The sequence below is a fragment of the Paramisgurnus dabryanus genome, chromosome 3 (genome assembly GCF_030506205.2).
Source record: "Paramisgurnus dabryanus chromosome 3, PD_genome_1.1, whole genome shotgun sequence".
NCBI classification, from domain to species: Eukaryota; Metazoa; Chordata; class Actinopteri; order Cypriniformes; family Cobitidae; genus Paramisgurnus; species Paramisgurnus dabryanus.
In genome coordinates this window covers 33,128,766-33,155,833 of record NC_133339.1, presented here as the reverse complement: position 1 = coordinate 33,155,833, position 27,068 = coordinate 33,128,766, and the positions used below count along the sequence as shown (strand labels likewise).

The 27,068-nt window shown below is 39.8% G+C and overlaps 1 protein-coding gene across 1 annotated transcript; it reads right to left on the bottom strand.

Moving 5' to 3' along the window:
- Positions 1 to 68: 68 nt before the first annotated feature.
- Positions 69 to 26,736, bottom strand: LOC135770969 (uncharacterized). Its single transcript, XM_073814119.1, has 30 exons — positions 26,681 to 26,736; positions 25,707 to 25,727; positions 25,441 to 25,606; positions 25,065 to 25,336; positions 23,660 to 23,805; positions 22,835 to 23,051; positions 22,172 to 22,313; positions 21,838 to 22,085; positions 21,640 to 21,740; positions 21,251 to 21,492; positions 16,097 to 16,128; positions 15,767 to 15,942; positions 12,898 to 13,035; positions 12,425 to 12,564; positions 11,768 to 12,269; positions 11,545 to 11,712; positions 10,641 to 10,763; positions 9,363 to 9,562; positions 8,434 to 8,517; positions 8,308 to 8,381; positions 5,647 to 5,796; positions 4,704 to 4,724; positions 4,438 to 4,603; positions 4,062 to 4,333; positions 2,665 to 2,810; positions 1,834 to 2,050; positions 1,160 to 1,301; positions 823 to 1,073; positions 592 to 692; positions 69 to 444 (listed from the first exon to the last, which is right to left on the bottom strand). Exons 1-30 carry the CDS (start codon positions 26,733 to 26,735, stop codon positions 196 to 198), a joined length of 4,962 nt encoding a protein of 1,653 aa, XP_073670220.1. The 5' UTR covers position 26,736; the 3' UTR covers positions 69 to 195.
- Between the last annotated feature and the right edge of the window lie 332 nt (positions 26,737 to 27,068).

Sequence of the window (27,068 nt, the reverse complement as noted above, 5' to 3'; positions counted from 1 at the left end):
TTAGAATATGCACAGTGTAATGATTACATTATAATTATCTTTATTTATTAAAATATAGATTTTGTCTGAAAAAAAATCAATAGCTAAATGTCTAATATATGATCAAATAGTTTAGATTGTGTCATTATTTATCATTATTGTCAACTGTGCCATTCTTTGGCTCTAGTAAGAGCTAAAGTGACAGGTAGCTCAGCTTCAATACAAAGCCTGCAGGATTGCTGGCAGAGAGAGCAGAAGGACGAAGGTCAGAGAAAGAGGAGAGAATGACTCCACTCCATCCAAAACAGATGGGATGTTGTTGACATTTTCATACATGAAGGGGGTGAATTGAGATGTCTTTCTGAAGACTTGGACATTTTCTCCTAATATGTAGTCCAAGGACAAAACACCAGCCTGAACCCACATTTCACCAAGTTTACACATCAGGGGACTGCCTTGATCATCCTGAGTGTGAAGAGAAAGAGAGACTGTTACAAAAATATAAATATTTACCGGCAAACCTTCATTACATTCGGACCACAAGAAGATCAGTTCACACACAAAAATCGCTGTCACCAAATACAAGCATAAAGGACTTTTCAGACAATATACCTGCTGTACGTTCACAGGGGTTGTGCAGATGTTGAGCTCAGAGTTGATATAAGGATTATTGCAGGGTACAATGGTGGCCTGGAATTCCTCAAGACCTGGCACTGTTGAAAAAGTAAAAGGAACAAAAATCCCAATTTATAAAGGATTGAAAATCGATCATTCTCTGGACGTCATCGACAAATCTAATGATAGCTATATGTGTAATAAATTATCTAAATATATAACACTCACTCATGCCATTTCCTGCACTCCAACCCACTACTGAACACTCAGTACCGGGTGGAAAGTCATAACCATACACATTGACATTTGCAGTGTTAATGTAGTATGGTAATTGTGAAGCCAGTTCCACAAGCGCCACGTCGTTGTTTGAATTCGGACTGATGATGATTTGCGCTACGCTATAAGTAATCTCCATGCTGTTAGTACAGTCCCCTGGGACAAAGCCAACCGTCACCGTCCACTGAAATGGCATCATGGCTCTGAAGGGTGAGATGTTACATGTTGAATGTCAAAGCAGTTATCACTGATTTCATTTCAAATGCAATTTTGAAAAACCTCCGCTTACCCCATAAAGCAGCTTGCAGAGGTCAGGACATAATTTGGAGAGATCACAGTTCCCGTGCATGTAGGTACACCAAAAAGGCGTAAACTTGCCATCATTGACCAGTCACCTGTAAAAAAGGTACTTTGTCCTCCACACAGTATTGCTGAAGAAAGACAGAGAGCTTGAATTAGTGGATGTGTGTAAGAGGTTTTCCTACACTGTGGTGAGCGAATGTCCACACAAGGATAGTAAAACCTAAAAACACCTACATTGCGAGACCCAGCTAATAGGAAATTGTATGAATGCAGAAAGGTTTGTGTAAAGGTAAGGGGTTTAAAAAATATCATTAGTTCAATATACATGCAAAGAAACCAGTCTCATGATCAGTATTCATTTTATAAGTCTGGATTCTTATTGCAGCTTTTAACAAGCAATGTCCCTCCAGCTAAAAAGCAATCATATAAGTTGTCTAAACTGTAATTGTGTTTCTGTGTGTACTACTAAGTGTATAAATGTAAGGTATGCACAACATAAATCAATAAGTATGTGTAGGAAGAAATATCTAAGATGAATTAAGCCGACAACAAAGCTCGGACAAATAAGAGGTACATAATGAAGGTAGAAATGAACTTTTGTAGCGAAAGTGTAAGGAAAAATTATATGTGAGAGGGTAATGTGAATGGTAACCAACATACGTGGACAAGTCACATTGGTCTGGTCATCAGGGAGGCCGATCATAGCACTGACGAAACCAACTGCTCCGGCATAGCCAGTGATCCAGTTCTGATACTGAGAAACTCTGGAATATACACCGGGGTAGTTAGGCAAGGCACAACCCTCACCAAAACTCACAACACCAGACTGAATCCAAACCGGGCCCTGTTTGATGACCATTGGACCACCTGAATCCCCCTGTAAACAGTGACAGAAGATCAACAAATATGCCACTTTAGGAAAGACTGTATTTAGATTTTTATTAGTATGTTCTGCATTTAAAGGTGCAGTGTGTAATTTTTAGAAAGATCTCTTGACAGAAATGCAAAATAATATACAAAACTAAAATATCAGGGGTGTATAAAGACCTTTCATAATGAACCATTACGTGTTTATTGCCTTAGAATGAGATGTTTTATCTACATACACAGAGGGTCCCCTTACATGGAAGCCGCCATTTTGTGCAGCCATGTTTCTACAGAAGCCCTTAACAGACAAACTTTTTTACTAAGTTGTCTCCAACGATGACATGTTTGTCCGGTGGTGGCTACCGTAGCTTCTCTATGTGTTTCATAAGCAAGAGGTGAGCATTGGACTGAGTCGTTGGTTGCAATTCCCAACCTCACCACTAGATGCCGCTAAAATTTACACACTGCACCTTTAACATACAGTTTTTGCAAGCATGATAAAATAAGGAACTTCTTATGATGAAGAAAACTTCTTATATTGAAATCATTTACTTCATTTAAGCCTGTCTGCTGTACAGTGTTGTTAGTATTAAAGGAGTTTAGTTCATTGAACATTTATGATACCTGGCATGTATCTTTTCCACCTTGCATTAGTCCAGCACAAATCATGTTGCTTGTTATCTTTCCTTCTCCATAAAGGCAGTTACACATCCCATTTCCAACTATGGGAACATCTACCTCCTGTAGATTTTGAGGTGATGGAAGAGACACTGGGAAATAGTGAATAATAAACAATGTCAATCCAGATACTACAATAAAGAGAGATTTATTTGCTGTGTATTTTAATATTTAACTGACTAGACCAATTATAGTGATGCTAATGTAGTGTCAAATCATTTATGAAACTTTAACATAACATTAACGAAATGAATAGATTGAAAAACGTAGATGGATGAAGTGCATTGGGTGGGGACTTTTTTTATTCAAGGAGGCCTGAGGAACTTTTAAAGTCATAAAAATATAGAAAAACTGCATATTTTAAGCGAAAGAAATGTAGGTAGCATTTCTTATGGTTGAATTGTTCTCGTTGTTGCTATTTTCGCAGTTGTTGTTGGTATGTGAACAAACATATAGGTGGCATGACAATGAAAACATGCCTGCTGCAGTATGTCTGAAATGAATGCATACTGCACCCACACTATTTTAACAGTCATGTAGCAGGTATTTCGATTGCATTAGAAGTATCTACCACGGTACAGGATTTCGACTGCAGGGTGGGTCTGAAGAAATAACGAAAGATGCTATTTTTGTTAAAGCTGAAATCTGTAACCTTTGCCATGCTTAAACATACAACTGCAAGTTACTTGAGATTTTTCTTCAAATGGGTTGAAGTCAAATGAGGGTCAAACTCGCATTATAGGTAAAATCATACCAGACAATTTAAATCAGAAATCATTCAAGCTTACTGTTGTGAATTGGTTATGGATGGTTTAAAACACTCTTTTTTTATTTACCAGTGGCTAATTGCACATAGTTGACACTATGTGCAATTAGCGATAGATGTTTTTTACACCAAGTGACAATATCTGCATTTTCTTAGCAATATGCCATTGCGAGAATAAAAGCCTTTCCTACACCGACCCCTAACCCTACCCAATATATACTTTAACTCTTAATAAATACTTTATTTCCACTTTTCAAAAACTGACTTTGTTTTAACTGAAAACACAGTCATCAAAAGGAGGATTTCGAACCAATGACATTGTATAACAATCCAGTGCCACAAGCCATACGGCTGACTGCCTGTGCCACTGAAGCCATTGTGGTCCAATCAGACATTTGGTGGGTGGAGCTCATGTAAATGCCATTTGCCAACAACAGATGCTATGTGCATTTATTTTCTTGCACAATAACAGACGTTTTGTTGATTTTTAAACAAACATTTTAGGGATTGCAACTTTAAATGAGACTGGACAAATAATATTTGTCTTGTGCAAAGGTAAATATTCTCTTGCTCTTACCACCGGACTGTATGTTGCCCCAACCTGTCAACCACATGTCTGTGCCATTGCCGAATATGCTTCCGTCTGCTGCCAGACAAACCGGACCGATGTGTGCTGTGAAGTTGACAGGTGCGGAGAGCTGAAGAAGAGCCATGTCATTGTCATTAGAGTTTGCGTCGTAGGCTGGATGCGGTATGATTAGAGATACGTTCCTGGCCACCTCAAATGGATTAGATAGTTGCTGACTGTGTCGGCCCAGATACACCAAATAACTTGAAGGATCAAGATTACTGAAGGAAGGGAAAGACATTGTACACACCATAATTACATTCATGCATGAGAAATATTGATTTTATTAGTGTAGTACGGATGTGTAAAATTGAGAATATATTACTTTACGACACAGTGAGCTGCTGTCAGAACCCATTGAGCGTTGATGAGTGATCCACCACAGATGTGGCCAACTTCTTTGAGATGAAAACTAATCTGCCATGGCCAAGCACCGACTTGAGATTCCTGTCCCCCCACTATTTTAGTGTTGAGAGGAGCTCTGCCACACACTTAGAGAAAAGAAAAGGATTTTCAGACTGATTCTCAAAGAACAATGGTATGGCGTTGTTACTAAAAAATGCTAGCATTATGAAATGATAAATTATTTACCATCCAGTTGGCAGTCACACCCTGAAAATAAAAGAAACAAGATCATTTGTTAAGATTTAATTATACACATGCATACAGGTTATTTCCTCTAATAGCACTTTGACAAGCTTGATTCTGTTGTTTTAGCAGTTAGATAACAGTCGATGCCCATAAAATAAATGTCATAAAAATCTTTTTAAATTTAGTACATTTTCAAGACTATGACATCTTTCATTATGAGAGTAAATGGTCGAAAGTTAATTGAAATGTTTCTTATCTTTAAAAGCTTTTAATTGTGCTTGCACATATTCATTTAAAGGACAAAAAGTCATTTTTTATTTTGAAATGGATGACTTGCTTCCACTTATGACAGTAAAAATATACTTTTTTTTTGTATTTCAAGAAGTTGGATGATAAAATGCCCTTACATTTTTGTAAATTCAGGAAATGGAAGATTAATTTAAAGATGCTGAGATATAACATTTGTGCATTCTTTAAGCTATAGGAATAAATTTCATAATTGCGCATGGCTAAAGCAGACATCTGTAACTTTTAACGCAACATTAAAAAGCATAGCAAAATGCTTAGTAACTTAAAATTAAACCAAATAAAAAATTTCAATAATGCATTTGTGAATATAATTATTAATTATAGATTGAAGAGGTGCATTTTTATTTATTATTTTGTAAAATGTTAAAATAATAATTTTTTAATGAATTGCTCAATTGTAATTCTCAAACAAACAAAATTAAACTTTGATCATAAGAAGGATCATGCTACATACTCTAATGCTTTTTTTATAATCTCTGTGCCAGATTAACACTGTAATCCTTATGTCTACATCAGCGTGCTTTTATTATTCATCATTTATAAGTACAGTAAACACATATACTGTACATATACTGGGTTATTAAAATATAGACAACATTAAATTAGATGCAAAGATTAAAATAAATGCATTTACCTTTATAAAGGAGAGTGACCACAAAGACCAATGTCAGTTTCATTAACATCTTCATCTTTCTGACTTTATCATTGGTGTTTGAGCTTATATATTCCCTGCAGCCTGGCATTTCCACACCCCTCTTCATCCCCTTATTAAAGCTCGACTTACCTTAGGCACACCTTGCCAAAGAAATACAGTCTTACGTAATGCAGGGAGATTCTTTGGTATAGTGGAGAATGTAAAGAATAAAAAACAGAAGATGTGCCAACTCATAAAATCAAACCTCTTGAAAACAAAAGAAGCTTATTTAACCTTTAGCAGCTTTAAAAATAGTTTTTTTGCTGCCTTAACTATTTCAGTTCAATCAATTTAGCTATTCAAGCTATTTCAACTATTGTACTATTTCAAAAATTTTGAAAGTTCTCACATTATACAACTCACTGAATAAGTCAAGCAGTTTTAACCTATTGCACGCTACAGCAACTTATCAAAAAGTAAGTTGAAATGACAGGTGGAGCAAATTTTTTGGCAATATGTTTTTAAATAGCCTAATGTTCGATTACATTATTATATTTTCAGATCAGCATTTGGTTTTTGGGTTCTTCATAATCCTTTAAATTTTTAAGGATTCTTTTGGGATCTGAAAAACCAAATAAAACATATCATTTTAAATTCATGAGTTCAAAATCTCAAATTAATATGATACAGTGAATTCAAATCACTATAAAATTATTCTTAAATTGTTTTCCTAGAAATCTTTATCGTAGATCAACATTTTTGGTTAACAATAAAACTAGTTTTCCAGGTTTCATTTAGTCATGTAGTGAGACACTTTGTAGCACCACAATAGGTGCAGATATAGCAAGGCGTGTTCCATTTTGTCTTGTTATTACAGTCTATTTAAAACAGCAATAACATCAATGTATTTCGAGGTTTTTCCATTGTATGTTTGTCAAATATATTACTGAACATCATGAGATGCAAAAAAGAAGATAGAAATCCTTTGTGTCATTAAAAGTTTTTTGCATAGAGGGACGATATCTGCCAGTCATTTTAGAAATGTGTAGATTAGATGTCACAAGGTGACGATCTTTTTGGGAAAGTTTGGTTCTGCCCGGATGTTTCCGCCCAGACCGGGAAGAGGAAACACCGGACATCCGGTAGCATCGCGAGGGCTGTAATCAGCCAAACGAAGCACAGCTGTGCGTTGTTAGGAGGAGCGCCGGGTGATTGGAAGACGGCAGCACCCAGAGGAATACTTAAGAGCAGTTTAAATCACAGTTTGGGGTGGTGTTGGTGTGTATTGAAGTGCTGAGTTGTGCTCGCCTGATACGCTGATCGATCGCTATATTTGCTCTCTCTCTCTTCTTGTGCTATTGATGTATGTTGATGGAGATACCGAAAACCTTATAGGTTGAAGAACGAACGAATGCCGACATCTAGAGAGAGAAACAAAGGAGGAAGAAACGTATTGCTGTGAGTATACACCTGTGGAAAAGTGTGTTTTACCGGAAGTGTGGCATACCGGTTGGCGACTAAAAACCGCCCTGCCAGTGCATCTGGAGTGTTTGCAGCGTGGATTAACGTAGAGAACCGTGGGACGAAGGAAGTGCAGCAGCCGTGAGTAACAAAAACCTATTTCATTGGAACGAATTGTGTATCTTTGACTTGTGCATTTTCTGAGTACCTCCAGGAGAAGGAGGGCGGCCCTACCCCTGAGACAGCGTGGTGGGTGAGCCGAAGGATTCTTTTTATGAAGCAGCTACAGCGACGAAACAAACACTAGGCCGTGTTATCCATCGCCGTATTCGCCCAGAGCGAAGTAGAGGAAGACGGGCGTCCTTGTGTGCACCGAGTGTGGTGGGTGAGTCTTTTGATGTAGAAACTTGTACGTTGAAGTGGTGCTGTGTATTGCCGTGTACTGCAGTGAAATTGCTGTGTGTCTTGTTAGACGTACCCCCGCCTTCTCTCACTTCGTCGAGGAGGGACGAAGAGGCAAGCGGCCCTAGAGAAACCTGTAGATATTAATGCTGTGAGTGTGTTTCAGTTTCAAACAACGGTGTGGTATCCTGGTGTGACTTCCCATCTGGACATCTGGTGGACTTTATAGAGTGGTGGTGAAGAACTGCAGAGTTGGTAGTGTGTGAGTATGACTTCGGGCCAATAACATTGCTACCTTACCGGTGCGATTTCCATTGTCGCAGAGCTAGAGGCGAAAGAGGTCCACCGCCCCGAGGTCTCTACAAAGGGGCGCCCCTGTCCAGTGTTCGATCGCCCGACGGGTAGCAAGGAAAGGGCAGCGCTCGACCCGGTTGACGGTGTGACGTTCCCGCCCCTCTGCAGACCAACGAGCTCGCCGACAGGGTCTGTCCCCGGCGCCAACAGGAACTATTGCTTATTTGACACACTGTGGAAACCAGCTGTCGTAAGTCCGCCACCCTGTAAAAGTATACTAACCTGTTAAGCCTGTTGGCCAACAGAGACGAAGAGTGTGCTGTGTACATTGACCTGAGAGGAGCCACTGTTGAAACCACGTACTTACAGTACGTTACGCCCGGAAAGAGGTGAGAGCTATCCAAGTCAGATTAATTGTGTCCTTGTGTTCCAGTCGCCGCCTGTGGAGAGAGTGAGAACAAGAGGAGCATTAAGAGCACGAGCTGTGAGAGAACCTGCACTTACCAAGAGCTGTAGCCAGCGAAGAGGTGAGAGCTATCCAAGTCAGATTAATTGTGTCCTTGTGTCCCAGTCGCCGCCTGTGGAGAGAGAGAACAAGAGGAGCATTAAGAGCACGAGCTGTGAGAGAACCTGCACTTACCAAGAGCTGTAGCCAGCGAAGAGGTGAGAGCTATCCAAGTCAGATTAATTGTGTCCTTGTGTCCCAGTCGCCGCCTGTGGAGAGAGAGAACAAGAGGAGCATTAAGAGAACGAGCTGTGAGAGAAACTGCACTTACCAAGAGCTGTAGCCAGCGAAGAGGTGAGAGCCATCCAGTCAGATTAATCATGTCCTTTGTGTCCCAGTCACTGCCTGTGGAGAGAGAGGAAAGGAGAGTGAGCCGACGACAAAGAGTTGTGCGAGTCCAAGCGGTGAAGTGCCGCGAAGCGCCATACAGGTACGCAGACAGGAGAAATCAATACCAACACTCATTGTACTTTATTCTGCCTCCAGGAGTGAAGAGGAGGGCGCCACGGGTAGAAGGAACCAGGCAGGAGCCTGTTCTTCGACGTCCCCCCCGGTCGCTCGCTGGGCCGTGGCCCCCCTGGAGGGCGGAGCCAGACTTTAGTTTTAATTCCCCTTTCCCCAATCCCCAGCACCTTTTAAATATTTAATAAATAAAGAATTATTTTATACTTACCTGTCCTCGTTGTTGTCTGGTCATTGAGCTGGCTTTGGGGACCTCCTCGAGGTGGAAGTTGAGAAGGGGCGCGGCTTTAGCCAAATAGTAGCCAGCCCCTGGGCGTGACAGATTTGGCGTAGTCGGCAGGGCTCCACCTCGAGTTGAGTAACCAAGCTCGCCCAATGACCGACAACGCGGGGCCCGCAGCCCAACCCCGTGCCGTGCCCGTCTTTATGGGTAGCCCATGGGTCCAAAAGTATGGAGGGACAGAGTCGGAAGTACGACTAACTGAATGGAAGGCCCAGTTGGAGTATCTGGCCAACTTACAAGGCCTTAGTGCAGCCCAGCGGCTCCAGTTCGTATTGAACTCCCTAGAGGGAGAAGCGCGGCGAGAGGTACAAGCCGCCCCTGAAGCTGTCCGAGCCACCGCCCAAACCATATTCCAGTTCCTCACCGAGCAATATGGTGACCACACCCCCGTAGCCGTCCTCCGCTCCCAATTCTTTAATTGTAAACAAAGCCCCCGACAACCCATTAGAGCTTTTGCCCTGAGACTGCGAGAGCAGTTTACCCGGCTGCAGACCCGCCGTGATCATGGGCTAGGAGACGGGGAGACCTTGCTGCGTGACCAGTTCCTTCTGGGGATGAAAGAGGGCCCTGTGAGACAGAGTCTGAGGGTCCAGTTTCGGAGGGACCCCGGCCTCACATTCGAAGACCTAAGGAAGGAGGCGCTGGCCTTGGAGGGTGATGAGGTCGAAGTGAGTGAGACCCCAGTATGCGCGGCCGTGAGTGAAAACGCACCAACACAACCTGAGCGCGCGGATTGGAAGCAGGCTCTGAAAGCAGAACTTTTGAAGGACGTCCAAGAGCAGATGTCGGAATTGTCCAAAACCCTTCTGGGAGAGCTGCGTCAAGGAAGGGCGCGGGAGGAACAAAGGCCGGCACCCCGAGAGCGAGTATACTCGGAGAGGGGCCGAGAGCCACCCGGACGCCCGAACCGCTTTAATCGGCCCCGTTTCGAATGGGACGACCAGGAGCGGCCAATCTGCAACCGTTGTGGTGAACCAGGGCATTATAGTCGTCAGTGTGGGCCCCGCCGGGCATCTGAAGGGGGTTTTTAGGTCGACCGGCCACAGTGGGTCGTGTGGCCGGGACCCCTCGAGAAGACCCGGGAAGAAGAGGTAGCTCTAGACACCAGATGGTCGGGCATAGCCCGATGGCGGAAGTAAAAGTGTGTGGCAAGATGATTCAGTGCCTGGTGGATACGGGCTCCCAGGTGACGTTGTTTGCAGAAAGTCTCTCCAAAGAAATATTCGGAAGGCAAGGAACACAAGGACCGGAGGCCCCCTGGCTGGTCGCACCCCACCAGGTGAGGGAAGAAAGAGATGTCAGTTTTCGTCAGGTGTGCCCCACTGTCATTGAGGTGGCCCTGACACAAATGGATGACCCGTCGAGTAACAAGGAGAGAGAGGTGCCGAAACACCTTGTGGGTGAGTCGTTGCAAGGGGAGGATCTAGAGCGGGCACAGACACAGAAACTACAGGCACTCCTTCGGAGGTGGCAGCATGTGTTTGCAAAACACGATGAGGACTACGGGTGCACCAAGGTGGTATAACACCACATCCCCACTGGGGACGCAGGGCCAAGTAGGGAGAGATACCGACCGATTCCACCTACCTTGTATGCGGAGGTACGCACACTTTTGCAGGGCATGCTGGGCCGGGGCATCGTCAGGGAGAGCAGTAGCCCCTGGGCAGCCCCCATCGTACTCGTACAGAAGAAGACGGGAGCCTGGAGGTTCTGTGTGGATTATCGCAAGCTGAATCTGGTAACAAAGAAAGATGCTTTCCCCTTGCCACGGATCGAAGACTCTCTCGCCAGCCTCACGCAGTCAGCATGGTATTCCACCCTAGATCTGGCCAGTGGATATTGGCAGGTGCAAGTAGCCGAGGCAGACCGGGAAAAGACCGCCTTCACGACCCCTTTCGGACTATTTGAATGGGACCGGATGCCTTTCGGGCTCTGCAACGCTCCGGCCACTTTCCAACGCCTGATGCAACGCTGCCTTGGAGGTCAGTTAATGGAGTCAGTGTTGGTATATTTGGATGATGTGATTGTCTATTCCCCAGATTTCGATTCGCACCTCCGGCACCTTGAAGAAGTCTTCCAAGCCATGGAAAAGTATGGGCTGAAGCTGCAGCCTGACAAATGCCACTTGTTGCGGCGAGAAGTCAAATTTCTGGGCCATGTGGTCAGCGCAGCAGGGGTGGCCGTAGACCGCGGGAAGGTCTCTGCAGTGAAGGATTGGAACGCACCCAAGACTGTGAGGCAAGTACGATCCTTTTTGGGGTTCGTGGGATATTACAGACGATTTATAAAAGATTTTTCGAAGATTGCTAAACCTCTTAACCAGTTACTGGTTGGCACAGGACGAAGCCGGGGGCGTGGGTCACCCTCCGTCAACTGGGATGATAATTGCGAGACGGATTTTCAGAAGCTGAAGCAGGAACTGTTACAGGCCCCCATTTTGGCGTATGCTGACTTTGCTAAACCTTTTGTCTTATATACAGACGCAAGCAACCTGGGGCTGGGGGCGGTATTGGCCCAGCGGCAGGAAGGAATCGAGCGGGTGATTGCCTACGCGAGCCGAAGCCTCCACCCGGCCGAGAGGAACAATGCTAATTACAGCTCGTTCAAGCTGGAACTGCTGGCCCTGAAGTGGGCCTTGAGCGAGAAGTTCAAGGACTACCTTTGGGGTGCCAAGGTAACAGTAATTACAGATAACAACCCTCTGGTGCATTTACAGACGGCGAAGTTGGGGGCCGTTGAGCAGCGGTGGGTGGCCCAGCTGGCCAACTTTGACTACCAACTACAGTATCAGCTTGGGCGAGAGCATACGAACGCAGATGTCCTTTCGAGACTGCCAGAGGTGGAGAGCCCCGGGCGCCGGGTGCATCAAGAGGAAGATAGCCATGGGGAGGGCTATATGATAGGGGCTGTGGAGGCGCCAGGAGGCCAGCAGGAGGCCGTGCCAGGGAACTGGGGGTGGGACCCCCGCCGGTGGATAGAGAGACAGGCCCAGGATCAGGATGTGTGTCAGGTGAAGATGTGGGTGGAACAGGGCCGACGGCCGACGTCATCAGAGAGACTAGCCCAGACGGAGACTGGGAGAAGGCTACTGGGACAGTGGGAGAAGCTGGAAATACAGGAAGGAGTGCTCTGCAGGAAAGCCAGCGACCCGAAACTGGGCGAGGAAGTGTGCCAGATCGTGGTGCCCGCCAATCAGGTAACAGCATTTGTCTCAGCCTACCATGATCAGTTGGGACACCAGGGACAGGAAAGGACCGTATCCCTATTACGCAGATTCTTCTACTGGCCTGGGCTGGAGACGTCTGTGCGCGGCTTGATCAAAGCCTGCCCCAGGTGCATGTTGTTTAAATCTAAACGAGACGCTCGAGCACCGATGGTGCCCATCCATGCTAAAGCTCCCCTCCACATAATGGCGATGGACTTCCTGACACTGGGCCGGCCGCAAGATCGCTATCAAAACATCCTGGTAATCACCGACCTGTTCACCAAATACGCTTGGGCGATCCCTACCCTTGACCAGACAGCAAATACCACCGCCACAGTACTATGGCGGAACGTCTTCCAGACATTCGGATGCCCTGAGTTTCTGCACTCCGACCAAGGGGCCAACTTCGAATCCAAGGTGATCCGAGAGCTATGCCAGCTGTATGGGTGCACTAAAACCCACACAACGTCGTACCATCCCCAAGGAAATGGCAGCTGCGAGAGGTTTAATCAGACCCTATTAGGGTTACTAGGGACCCTGGATCAACGACAACAGAGCGATTGGGTGAGTGCCTTACCAAACCTCCTTCAAGCTTATAATAACAGCGTACATAGCACGACCGGATATGCTCCTACTTACCTGATGTTCGGCAGGCATGTACGGATGCCCACTGACCTGGTCCTGGGAGTAGCAGCAGACCGGGAAGAAGTGAGCGTGACAGAGTGGGTGGGGCGCCACCATCAGCGCCAATCCAATTCCTCCATCGCTGTACACGACCTGGGAACAAATATAAATTGTAATAAAACTGTCTATCAGTAAAAGGATTATTAATGATACTTTATTAACTGTGTAACTGAGTACATGTACAATGTAAAAGTTTAATGTAAATCATTGCAGTATCCCACCTTCACCGTCAGTGAAACAACACTTTGCTCTCTAACAAACTAATTTCATATGAATAACATAGCTAATAAAAGCATTTTTACCATTATAACGTGCCTGCATTCCCAGTGTAATTGACTAGTGGTTTTAGTTATCTCAGCAAACTTTTTTTAACGGAATTAAACACGATGTTTACTCCAGTTAGCACGATGCTACAGTATTGTTCAGTTGATGAATGTTGCCCTGGCAACACTGACACGACTTCCCGTGACTGTACGGCGACCTGAAAGAGCCAAATATAAAAAGTTCGAAGAGGACCTACAAGAGAGACCTCAAACCTTTGATTAAAACTGTGCGGAGTCAAGGAAAAAGCATTTGTGAGCGCTAAATATAATCGACAGCAGAGTGGTTAGGAGAAAGCACTTGGTTGAGCTTATATCTTTCTGAGGTTATCTTTGTTTAATGTTACATTTCATGTTACATATATTCGTTAATGTTTTACAAATCAATGGGAAGTGATATCTGCTTTAACATATGGGAGTAATAAATTAGCAGGTGTTGCAATTATAAAATTAAAATGATAAAAAAAGAAACACTCACTCCTGTGAAAGGTGGTTGAAGATAAAATTATGTTTTAATTCTGGGGAATATTCATGGTGACATCATACTTTACTACAGACAGTTATGACCCTTTTTTTTAGATTGTTTTCCTCCCTGTCGATATTTCCAATACACTAATATATCTAATCTAAATTCACATTTGAATTGTTCTGATAAATGGATGCATATCCTAGGATACTTGGATTATAAAGAGAGATCTTATGATCTAGAATAGATTTATGAAGGTATATTTGGTGCAAAACAACTCCAGACCTGTGACAGTGGAATTTGTATTTGTAGAGATTATCCACACATATCAGTAAACTTGAAGTCGCAGAGGACGAGATGCAAACTTGTAGATTTTTTTTCTTTCCCTCAAATACAACACAACAGTTACACATTCACAAATCCTTCAGTGCAGCTGCACAAATCCCATTTTACAAATCACAGATTAAGACACTCACAAGTTCACATTTTTTGCTACAATTGATGCAGTAAATATGGTGCATAACCTACTGTACATTTGCAAAATCAGTTTGTGCATCTGTGCGATGAGACTTGCATGTGTGTACAATTTATTTTTCACAAATATTTTTTTATTTTTTTAATATTTTCTAGCCCAAACACAAGTACATAAATACAACTGCTTGAATCTGCTGCTACGAGTTTCAAACACTCTTTTTCATGTGCTCTCTCTTCTGCACCAAATATCTCGAGATAAATGGTGCGAAAGTGATTTGTATACCTGTAGGCTTTGGCGAGCACTGTTCAGCACTGCCCACCAGGTGGCGCCTGACACTCACTGAAGCAGAGTTTATTAATTACCACCAATGATTCAGCAAAGTAAATCGCCTTTATCAAGGTATTATTTTCACCAAGTGGAGAACAATATAAATGGGAGTGCTAATTATACACACATGGAGGTAATTACATACAATACTCCAATGATTCATTAGTAAACAAAATATAAGTTTCATATCATAAATTTCAAACCATCAATATAAGTAGATTAAAAAATACAAGCAGCAAATACACACAAAAGGCCTACATTTAAATAAGATACCAAATGATTTAAGTCCCATTCATTTTTAATATCATAAAACAAATTATTTTATTTTTCAGACTAATTTTTAATTCAAACAGGAGGTGGGGCCATGGAAAGAACGTTTGTGATTTCTTTTGCAAAATAACCTTTTTTTGAAGAAAAATATGTGTATTTAAATCATGCTTTTTCTTCTAATATACAAATTTGGATGATTATTTCTGTCTTTTTGAATCGGGTTACTAAACAACTAAATTCTTTTTATTATTATATAAACAGTTGTTCTGATTTCTTAACATTTACTTTGTATGCTAACCCAAATCAAATCAGCTTTTTAGACTTGTTGTGAGGGTTTTGCAGGACAGATGAACCCAAATGCAGACGATGTCGGGGGAAAACAGAAAACACTTTTATTTCTACACTTAACAAAACAAAGACCCACGAGGGGGTTCACGACATGAAACATGAAACACTAAACTTTTACAAGATAACAAGACTTGACTGGAACATGTAACAGAAGAGCTTGACTCTACACAACACAATGATCCTGCACAGAACTAAAGATACACAAAAAGGGAACACACAAGACAAGAAAACATGACCGATAATAAACATGACAAGACTATCAACACATCAGACAGTAAAATAACAAAAGGTGCAAAACGAAACCTATCAAACACACTGAAGTCCACAAAATACTAATACAAGACAGTCCATGGGGGCTCCGGCTCTGGCTGCGCGGACTGCGCGGGCTCCGGCTCTGGCTGCGCGGACTGCGCGGGCTCCGGCTCTGGCTGCGCGGACTGCGCGGGCTCCGGCTCTGGCTGCGCGGACTGCGCGGGCTCCGGCTCTGGCTGCGCGGACTGCGCGGGCTCCGGCTCTGGCTGCGCGGACTGCGCGGGCTCCGGCTCTGGCTGCGCGGACTGCGCGGGCTCCGGCTCTGGCTGGGCGGACTGCGCGGGCTCCGGCTCTGGCTGCGCGGACTGCGCGGGCTCCGGCCTGGCGACGGCTCTCAAGAGCGCACTGAAGAGTGCTGTGCGTTCCCCCTCTGTCAACCAGCAAGGGGCTGGACGCACAGCAATGGGCAGCAGCAGCACCGTGACTGGAGGCGCTGCGACGGACCCCGACACCGTCGCTGGGTTCAGTGTTGGCAGGATCATCTGTGAGGGTTTTGCAGGACAGATGAACCCAAATGCAGACGATGTCGGGGGGAAACAGAAAACACTTTTATTTCTACACTTAACAAAACAAAGACCCACGAGGGGGTTCACGACATGAAACATGAAACACTAAACTTTTACAAGATAACAAGACTTGACTGGAACATGTAACAGAAGAGCTTGACTCTACACAACACAATGATCCTGCACAGAACTAAAGATACACTGACATTAAATAGAATAAACCAAACAGGATAACGAGCGGGGAACAGGTGATGGGAATAAATACTAATTAACAATAAGCAGGCGAACAAGGGGGGCGGGGTCACAGGACAAGACACCGGAGGCACATGCCAAACACAAAAACAAGGCATGAACCTCCACACAAGGCCAGGGTCTGCCAGAACTCTGCCACCATGACAAAAGACAAATATAACAAGACCTCAAGGCAGAGTCCTGACACTTGTGGATAGCTCGTAATTGTTTATATAGTTTATATTTTAAAAAACCTACAGCTCGTAATACACTATTGAGAGTGGATTCTTATTGTCGTGAGCAGGGCCGTATGCAGGATTTTATAAATACCGAGGTCCATATGTATTTTTTTAGGGCATGCACGCCAGGAAAAAAATTCTTATTTCTCTGCTCTACATATATGAATTATAACACATCAGAAAACCAAAGAATCGAATAACTATAGATTTCAAACCATGTCAGTATGCGCAAGACTTGTGTTGTTTATTAGTAAGACATTGAAATAATTATGTTACCATCCTGGGCACTGTCAGTTAAGTAAACATAGGCTAACTGAATATAGGATCAGTTTAGTGAATTAACCAAAGGCTATCAAGAATTTGTTTATTAAATTCATTCACAATATGCACACACTTATTAATATGCTGAAATACAACATCAATATTGCAGTGGCAGAACTAGAATTTTATAAATGGGGTGGCCAAGGCTACTTTAGGGGGTCCATATCCAATGAAAGAAAATGATATGTAATTATTATAATACTTCACATTACCCCATATTAGATAAATATTCTTCTTGCCCTGAATTCATTACATGCATTATACTAACTGTAAGATACAAACATAATGCAAGGCTGAACTTGCATAATAAACCAATAATAAACCAACTTACTTCAAAGAGCAGAGCTCAACATTAAGGATTGTTGGCAAAAAAAGGTATTTATTTAAAATTAAATATGGATTAATCTTTTTTTACGAAGTTACAGTCAGGACCAGTGAGTGATTTTCTCTTCTTTTGTTATTTAAGTAACTTTAATGACTTCAACAGGTACTGTTTTTTAGACTTTAAGACAGAATGTAATAAAATGTTTACATTCGAAAGACATATTAAGACATAATCAGTAGTTTACTATGATACTCACTAAAACTGTCCGGACCTCAATAGTGGGTACGGCCAAGGTCAAGAGTCCTGTCTGTGTCTGCCCTATTTCCCTCTTGTTCCTTTGTTGCCCCGCCCCCTTTTTTTGTTGCCATGGACATTAATTCATACTCCACCCACTGCCCATCTGTTTCCATAGTAATTAATTGTTTCTGTTCTGTCATTGGTTCTTGTCACGTTTAATTACCCTGCCTGTTGATTGCCTGTTTGTCAGCCGTTGTTTTATGTTGGTTGTTTCCTGTCATGTGTTACTGTTCGTGTTCTTGCCTGTGCTCCTGTACCTTTTTTGGATTTAATACACTTAAAAACTGCATTTGGATCCACTCATCTTGCCATGTCTTGCCTTCCTGTGACAGTTATCATCCGTTAACATTGAAAAAAAGTCTTCCTTAAGGTCAAATGTAATATATAAAGTCTAAAAATAATATATAAGGGACCAAAGGATTTTATTAAGAATCTTAATGATATGGAAATATCTTTGGGATTCACCCCCTAACAAATACAAGCTTATTTATTTGATAACATGTCACTGTGGTAAATCATATGTAAGAAAAACAAATAGAGAGTATAAAACACACATCACAAAACATCAGAGTGCAATAATATGCAGTATGAACCTGCCATTAGCACTGCATTTTGTTGAACTTAATCATCCTATTACTTCATTATTGTATATAGGAATTGAGAGGGGATTTCCATCTAGAAGGTGAGGTGAGTTTGACCAATTTTTACTTAGACAGAAGGCCTTTTAGGTATATTAAATGTGAACATTGGCACACATGGTTTAAAAGTAGATTTTGATTTGGGTTGTTTTTATAGGTATTATGATATTAAAAATGAATGGGACTTACATCATTTGGTATCTTATTTAAAGTTAAAATGTGTGTATTTGCTGCTTGTATTTTTTAATCTACTTATATTGATGGTTTGAAATTTATGGAACTTATATTTTGTTTACTAATGAATCATTGGAGTATTGTATGTAATTACCTTCATGTGTGTATAATTAGCACTCCCATTTATATTGTTCTCCACTTGGTGAAAATAATACCTTGATAAAGGCGATTTACTTTGCTGAAACATTGGTGGTAATTAATAAACTCTGCTTCAGTGAGTGTCAGGCGCCACCTGGTGGGCAGTGCTGAACAGTGCTCGCCAAAGCCTACAGGTATACAAATCACTTTCGCACCATTTATCTCGAGATATTTGGTGCAGAAGAGAGAGAGCACATGAAAAAGAGTGTTTGAAACTCGTAGCAGTAGATTCAAGCAGTTGTATTTATGTACTTGTGTTTGGGCTAGAAAATATTAAAAAAATAAAAAAATATTTGTGAAAAATAAATTGTACACACATGCAAGTCTCATCGCACAGATGCACAAACTGATTTTGCAAATGTACAAAACTTGTGTGTGACTTCACATTATTTGATGCAGGCGTTCAAGTAGGTTATGCACCATATTTACTGCAGCAATTGTAGCAAAAAATGTGAACTTGTGAGTTTCTTAATCTGTGATTTGTAAAATGGGATTTGTGCAGCTGCACTGAAGGATTTGTGAATGTGTAACTGTTGTGTTGTATTTGAGGGAAAGAAAAAAAATCTACAAGTTTGCATCTTGTCCTCTGTGACTTCAAGTTTACTGATACACATGTGTGGATAATCTCTACAAATACAAATTCCACTGTCACAGGTGTGCAGTTGTTTTGCACCAAATATACCTTCATATAGATTTTTGGTTAACATCTGAAGAACTTGAAAGCCAAATTAATTCAGGTGACATTATCCCTTCATTCTTTAGTGAACATAAAATGTATTTAAACTAGGCAGGATACAGTTAATAAAAAGATATTACAATAATTCTTTAATTTCAGGCTTATATGGAACAAAGTTGGAAATTAAGAAATATAAAATTAGAAAATTTGCCATCTCAAGAAGTAAAGTAATGACCAAAACTAAAAGAAAGCGAAATAATGTTTTAATTCAAAATATAATAAATATTCATGATAAGCAAACAGAAAATGAACAGGATAAACATATTTTAATAAAATTACATTTAAAATTAGAACATATCTATGAGTATAAAGCTAAGGGTGCACTTATAAGGTCAAAGAAAAAGTGGTTAGAAAAGGGCCAAACAAATTCTACATATTTACATACTTAAAAAAAAAAATATTTCGATTTTTTCCTCTTTAAAGAAACATATATTAATGATTCTCTTACAACAAACTTAATTTCTAATAGTGTTACAACATTTCATAAAAAGCTGTATAACCAAAATAATAATATAGGTAATACGCTCCTTTTTAGATCCACTTCAAATGCAAAAATCATATGTGATTTTTATAAAAGATATAACTTTTAAAGAAATTCACAAATATATTGAAAATATATACTAATAAATCACCAGGTAATAATGGCTTAACCTGTGAATTTGACAAAAAAAATAAAAAAGTATCTCAGAATTTCTTTTATATGTCTTCATAATGTTGCCAACTTTGATTACATTGATTCTTAAGACTGGTAAAGATTTTTTGAATATAAAAAATTGCAGGCCCATAACTTTAATCAATGATGATTCAAAATTATGTTCACATATTTTGCAGATAGACTTCAAATGAAATCATAGAATGATTTATCAATCAGAATTTTATGTGTTTAAAATACATTGGCAGTATTAGATTAATACTAGACTTAATTCTCTTTAAATTGTCTTTATAGGCTTCTATAAAGCTTTATAATCTATGAAGCCCATTTTTTGAAGTTCCTGATTTCTTTGGTTTTGACAACAACTTAATTTGTGCAGTCCAAACGTTATATAATTGCAACAGTTACCTTTTGGGACAACCATATTCAGTAGAGGCAAAGGTGTTAAACAATGAGATCCATTATCTCCTCTGTTTTTGGTCATGCAATAAATGTACCTTTATATTAAAATCAATCAGTTTCAATGGTATTCAGTTAGCCAATAATGTAATGAAATGTTACCAATTAGCAGATGATATGGCAATTTTTCTAAAAGAAATAAATTTCTATTTACTATCATGAATATCTATAAAATGACTCAGGAACTTTTTAAATATGTGACATTCCAATTAAAGATTAAATTACTAATTTGTTTATTAAGATGTGCAAAAGAAAAAATAAATCTTAATGATCTCCCTTTATTAGGAAAATTCAAATGAAATTTAACATATACAAGAGACTTATCTTTAAATAGTAGAATTTTATTATCAAAATCGGAAGGGTTATCTTTATACTGCGATGGCAATATATTCCAAAACATATCACTAATAAGATAAGAAAATGTGTATATAATTTTATTTGGTAAAAATAAACATCATTATTTGAATAAAAAACCCTGTAATTCACTTAACCACGGTGGTCTTAATGTACTTGATTTCATCTAATACTAATAATTAAGTGGATATATAATAATATTTGTTCCAAAGATCAATTATGGTATTATATCCTATTATTTTCAAAATGTAGTATTGAATTTTAAATATTGAATAAAACACTAAAAAATATCTTGGGCTTTTGTTAATCAAAGATCTTATTTAAGGAGTTTCACCAAAACCTTATTCAAAAAACCAATTGACTTTGGGATGACAGAACGGAAGTTAGATTTTTGTTAATTGACAGATGAAAACAAACAAAATATTATTTGCAAGAAATTTTTTTTTGTAGTTTGTTTATTTAGAATATGCACAGTGTAATGATTACATTATAATTATCTTTATTTATTAAAATATGGATTTTGTCTGAAAAAAATCAATAGCTAAATGTCTAATATATGATCAAATAGTTTAGATTGTGTCATTATTTATCATTATTGTCAACTGTGCCATTCTTTGGCTCTGGTAAGAGCTAAAGTGACAGGTAGCTCAGCTTCAATACAAAGCCTGCAGGATTGCTGGCAGAGAGAGCAGAAGGACGAAGGTCAGAGAAAGAGGAGAGAATGACTCCACTCCATCCCAAACAGATGGGATGTTGTTGACATTTTCATACATGAAGGGGGTGAATTGAGATGTCTTTCTGAAGACTTGGACATTTTCGCCTAATATGTAGTCCAAGGACAAAACACCAGCCTGAACCCACATTTCACCCAGTTTACACATCAGGGGACTGCCTTGATCATCCTGAGTGTGAAGAGAAAGAGAGACTGTTACAAAAATATAAATATTTACCGGCAAACCTTCATTACATTCGGACCACAAGAAGATCAGTCCACACACAAAAATCGCTGACACCAAATACAAGCATAAAGGACTTTTCAGACAATATACCTGCTGTACGTTTACAGGGGTTGTGCAGATGTTGAGCTCAGAGTTGATATAAGGATTATTGCAGGGTACAATGGTGGCCTGGAATTCCTCAAGACCTGGCACTGTTGAAAAAGTAAAAGGAACCAAAATCATCATTCTCTGGATGTCATTGACAAATCTAATGATAGCTAAGTGTAATAAATTATCTATAACACTCACTCATGCCATTCCAACCCACTACTGAACACTCAGTACCGGGTGGAAAGTCATAACCATACACATTGACATTTGCAGCATTAATGTAGTATGGTAATTGTGATGCGTAAGCCAGTTCCACAAGCGCCACGTCGTTGTTTGAATTTGGACTGATGATGATTTGCGCTACGCTATAAGTAATCTCCATGCTGTTAGTACAGTCCCCTGGGACAAAGCCAACCGTCACCGTCCACTGAAATGGCATCATGGCTCTGAAGGGTGAGATGTTACATGTTGAATGTCAAAGCAGTAATCACTGATTCTATTTCAAAGGCAATTTTGTAAAACCTCCGCTTACCCCATAAAGCAGCTTGCAGAGGTCAGGACATAATTTGGAGAGATCACAGTTCCCGTGCATGTAGGTGAACCAAAAAAGCGTAGACTTGCCATCATTGACCAGTCACCTGTAAAAAAGGTACTTTGTCCTCCACACAGTATTGCTGAAGATAGACAGAGAGCTTGAATTAGTGGATGTGTGTAAGAGGTTTTCCTACACTGTGGTGAGCGAATGTCCACATAAGGATAGTAAAACCTAAAAACACCTACATTGTGAGACCCAGCTAACAGGAAATTGTATGAATGCAGAAAGGTTTGTGTAAAGGTAAGGGGTTTATAAAATACCATTAGTTCAACATACATGCAAACATGATCACTATTCATTTTATTAGTCTGGATTCTTATTGCAGCTTTTAACAAGCAATGTCCCTCCAGCTAAAAATCAATCATATAAGTTGTCTAAACTGTAATTGTGTCTCTGTGTGTACTACTAAGTGTGTAAATGTAAAGTATGCACAACATAAATCAATAAGTATGTGTAGGAAGAAATATCTAAGATGAATTAAGCCGACAACAAAGCTCGGACAAATAAGAGGTACATAATGAAGGTAGAAATGAACTTTTGAAGCGAAAGTGTAAGGAAAAATTATATATGAGAGGGTAATGTGAATGGTAACCAACATACGTGGACAAGTCACATTGGTCTGGTCATCAGGGAGGCCGATCATAGCACTGACGAAACCAACTGCTCCGGCATAGCCAGTGATCCAGTTCTGATACTGAGAAACTCTGGAATATACACCGGGATAGTTAGGCAAGGCACAACCCTGTCCAAAACTCACAACACCAGACTGAATCCAAACCGGGCCCTGTTTGATGACCATTGGACCACCTGAATCCCCCTGTAAACAGTGACAGAGGATCAACAAATATGCCACTTTAGGAAAGACTGTATTTAGATTTTTATTAGTATGTTCTGCATTTAAAGGTGCAGTGTGTAATTTTTAGAAAGATCTCTTGACAGAAATGCAAAATAATATACAAAACTAAATTATCAGGGGTGTATAAAGACCTTTCATAATGAACCGTGTGTTTATTGCCTTAGAATGAGATGTTTTATCTACATACACAGAGGGTCCCCTTACATGGAAGTCGCCATTTTGTGCAGCCATGTTTCTACAGAAGCCCTTAACAGACAAACTTTTTTACTAAGTTGTCTCCAACGATGACATGTTTGTCCGGTGGCCGCTACCCTAGCTTCTCTATGTGTTTCATAAGCAAGAGGTGAGCAGTGGACTGAGTTGTTGGTTGCAATTCCCAACCTCACCACTAGATGCCGCTAAAATTTACACACTGCACCTTTAACATACAGTTTTGCCAAGCATGATAAATTAAGGAACTTCTAATGAAGAAAACTTCTTATATTAAAATAATTTACTTCATTTAAGCCTGTCTGCTGTACAGTGTTGTTTTTATTAAAGGAGTTTAGTTCATTGAACATTTATGATACCTGGCATGTATCTTTTCCACCTTGCATTAGTCCAGCACAAATCATGTTGCTTGTTATCTTTCCTTCTCCATAAAGGCAGTTACACATCCCATTTCCAACTATGGGAACATCTACTTCCTGTAGGTTTTGAGGTGATGGAAGAGAAACTGGGAAATAGTGAATAATAAACAATGTCAATCCAGATACTACAATAAAGAGAGATTTATTTGCTGTGTATTTTAATATTTTATTATAGTAATGCTAATGTAGTGTCAAATCATTTATGAAACTTTAACATAACATTAACGAAATGAATAGATTGAAAAACGTAGATGGATGAAGTGCATCGGGTGGGGACTTTTTTATTCAAGGAGGCCTGAGGAACTTTTAAAGTCATAAAAATATAGAAAAACTGCACATTTTTAGCGAAAGTAATGTAGGTAGCATTTCTTATGGTTGAATTGTTCTCGTTGTTGCTATTTTCGCAGTTGTTGTTGGCATGTGAACAAACATATAGGTGGCATGACAATGAAAACATGCCTGCTGCAGTATGTCTGAAATGAATGCATACTGCACCCACACTATTTTAACAGTCATGTAGCAGGTATTTCGATTGCATTAGAAGTATACCACGGTACAGGATTTCGACTGCAGGGTGGGTCTGAAGAAATAACGAAAGATGCTATTTTTGTTAAAGCTGAAATCTGTAACCTTTGCCATGCTTAAACATACAACTGCAAGTTACTTGAGATTTTTCTTCAAATGGGTTGAAGTCAAATGAGGGTCAAACTCACATTATAAGCAAAATCATACCAGATAATTTAAATCAGAAATCATTCAAGCTTACTGTTGTGAAAGGGTTATGGATGGTTTGAAACACTCTTTTCTATTTACCAGCGGCTTTTTACACTATGTGCAATTAGCGATAGATGTTATTTACACTAAGTAATATTTTTTTCTATTTACACCAAGTGACAATATCTGCATTTTCTTAGCGATATTCCATTGCGAGAATAAAAGCCTTTCCTACACCGACCCCTAACCCTATCCTATATATACTTTAACTCTTAATAAACACTTTATTTCCACTTTTAAAACACTGACTTTGTTTTAATTGAAAATAAAGTCATCAAAAGGAGGATTACAACCAATGACACTGTGTAAAAATCCAGTCCCACAAGCCATACGGCCGACTGCCTGTGCCACTGAAGCCATTGTGGTCCAATCAGACATTTGGTGGGTGGAGCTCATGTAAATGCCATTTGCCAACAACAGATGCAATGTGCATTTATTTTCTTGCTCAATAACAACTTTTGTTAATTTTTAAACAAACATTTTAGGGATTGCAACTTTAAATGAGACTGGACAAATATAATGTGTCTTGAAATATAGAGGTAAGCAAAGGTAAATATTCTCTTGCTCTTACCACCGGACTGTATGTTGCCCCAACCTGTCAACCACATGTCTGTGCCATTGCCGAATATGCTTCCGTCTGCTGCCAGACAAACCGGACCGATGTGTGCTGTGAAGTTGACAGGTGCGGAGAGCTGAAGAAGAGCCATGTCATTGTCATTAGAGTTTGCGTCGTAGGCTGGATGCGGTATGATTAGAGATACGTTCCTGGCCACCTCAAATGGATTAGGTAGTTCCTGACTGTGTCGGCCCAGATACACCAAATAACTTGAAGGATTAAGATTACTGAAGGAAGGGAAAGACATTGTACACACCATAATTACATTCATGCATGAGAAATATTGATTTTATTAGTGCAATATGGATGTGTAACATTGAGAATATATTACTTTACGACACAGTGAGCTGCTGTCAGAACCCATTGAGCGTTGATGAGTGATCCACCACAGATGTGGCCAAATTCTTTGAGATGAAAACTAATCTGCCATGGCCAAGCACCGACTTGAGATTCCTGTCCCCCCACTATTTTAGTGTTAAGAGGAGCTCTGCCACACACTTAGAGAAAAGAAAAGGAATTTCAGACTGATTCTCAAAGAACAATGGTATGGCGTTGTTACTAAAAAATGCTAGCATTATGAAATGATAAATTATTTACCATCCAGTTGGCAGTCACACCCTGAAAATAAAAGAAACAAGATCATTTGTTAAGATGTTCAGTCAGATTTAATTATACACATGCATACAGGTTATTTCCTCTAATAGCACTTTGACAAGCTTGATTCTGTTGTTTTAGCAGTTAGATAACAGTCGATGCCCATAAAATAAATGTCATAAAAATCATTTTAAATTTAGTACATTTTCAAGACATCTTTCATTATGAGAGTAAATGGTTGAAAGTTAATTGAAATGTTTCTTATCTTTAAAAGCTTTTGATATGAAGAATGTTTGAATTATAAAAAAAAACATAATTGTGCGTGCACATATTCATTTAGAGGACAAAAAGTCATTTTTTATTTTGAAATGGATGACTTGCTTTCACTTATGACAGAAAAAATATACTTTTTTGTAGTTGGATGATAAAATGTCATTACATTTTTGTAAATTCAGGAAACGGAAGATTAATTTAAAGATGCTGAGATATAACATTTGTGCATTCTTTAAGCTATAGGAATAAATTTCATAATTGCGCATGGCTAAAGCAGACATCTGTAACTTTTAACGCAACATTAAAAAAGCATTGCAAAATGCTTAGTAACTTAAAATTAAACCAAATCAAAAATTTCAATAATGCATTTGTGAATATAATTATTAATTATAGATTTAAATTGACATCATTACACTTTGAAGAGGTGCATTTTTATTTATTTTTTTTAAAATTTTAAAATAATAATTTTTTAATGGATTGCTCAATCGTAAATCTCAAACAAACAAAATTAAACTTTGATCTTAAGAAGGATCATGCTACATACTCTAATGCTTTTTTATAATCTCTGTGCCAGATTAACACTGTAATCCTTATGTCTACATCAGCGTGCTTTTATTATTCATCATTTATAAGTACAGTATACTGGGTTATTAAAATATAGACAACATTAAATTAGATGCAAAGATTAAAATAAATGCATTTACCTTTATAAAGGAGAGTGACCACAAAGACCAATGTCAGTTTCATTAACATCTTCATCTTTCTGACTTTATCATTGGTGTTTGAGCTTATATATTCCCTGCAGCCTGGCATTTCCACACCCCTCTTCATCCCCTTATTAAAGCTCGACTTACCTTAGGCACACCTTGCCAAAGAAATACAGTCTTACGTAATGAAGGGAGATTCTTTGGTATAGTGGAGAATGTAAAGAATAAAAAACAGAAGATGTGCCAACTCATAAAATCAAACCTCGCTCTTGAAAACAAAAGAAGCTTATTTAACCTTTAGCAGCTTTAAAAATAGTTTTTTTTTGCTGCCTTAACTATTTCAATTTAGCTATTCAAGCTATTTTTAAATTTTTTAAAGTTCTCA

Excerpts from the sequence above, each read along its gene's own strand:
- LOC135770969 (XM_073814119.1), bottom strand. The coding sequence starts at position 26,735 with ATGAAGATGTTAATGAAACTGACATTGGTCTTTGTGGTCACTCTCCTT. Across the intron at positions 22,086-22,171 it reads TCTGCAAGCTGCTTTATGGG|AGCCATGATGCCATTTCAGT; the intron begins GTAAGCGGAGGT and ends CTCACCCTTCAG. Across the intron at positions 13,036-15,766 it reads GCCAGGCCGGAGCCCGCGCA|GTCGTGTACAGCGATGGAGG; the intron begins GTCCGCGCAGCC and ends ATTTGTTCCCAG.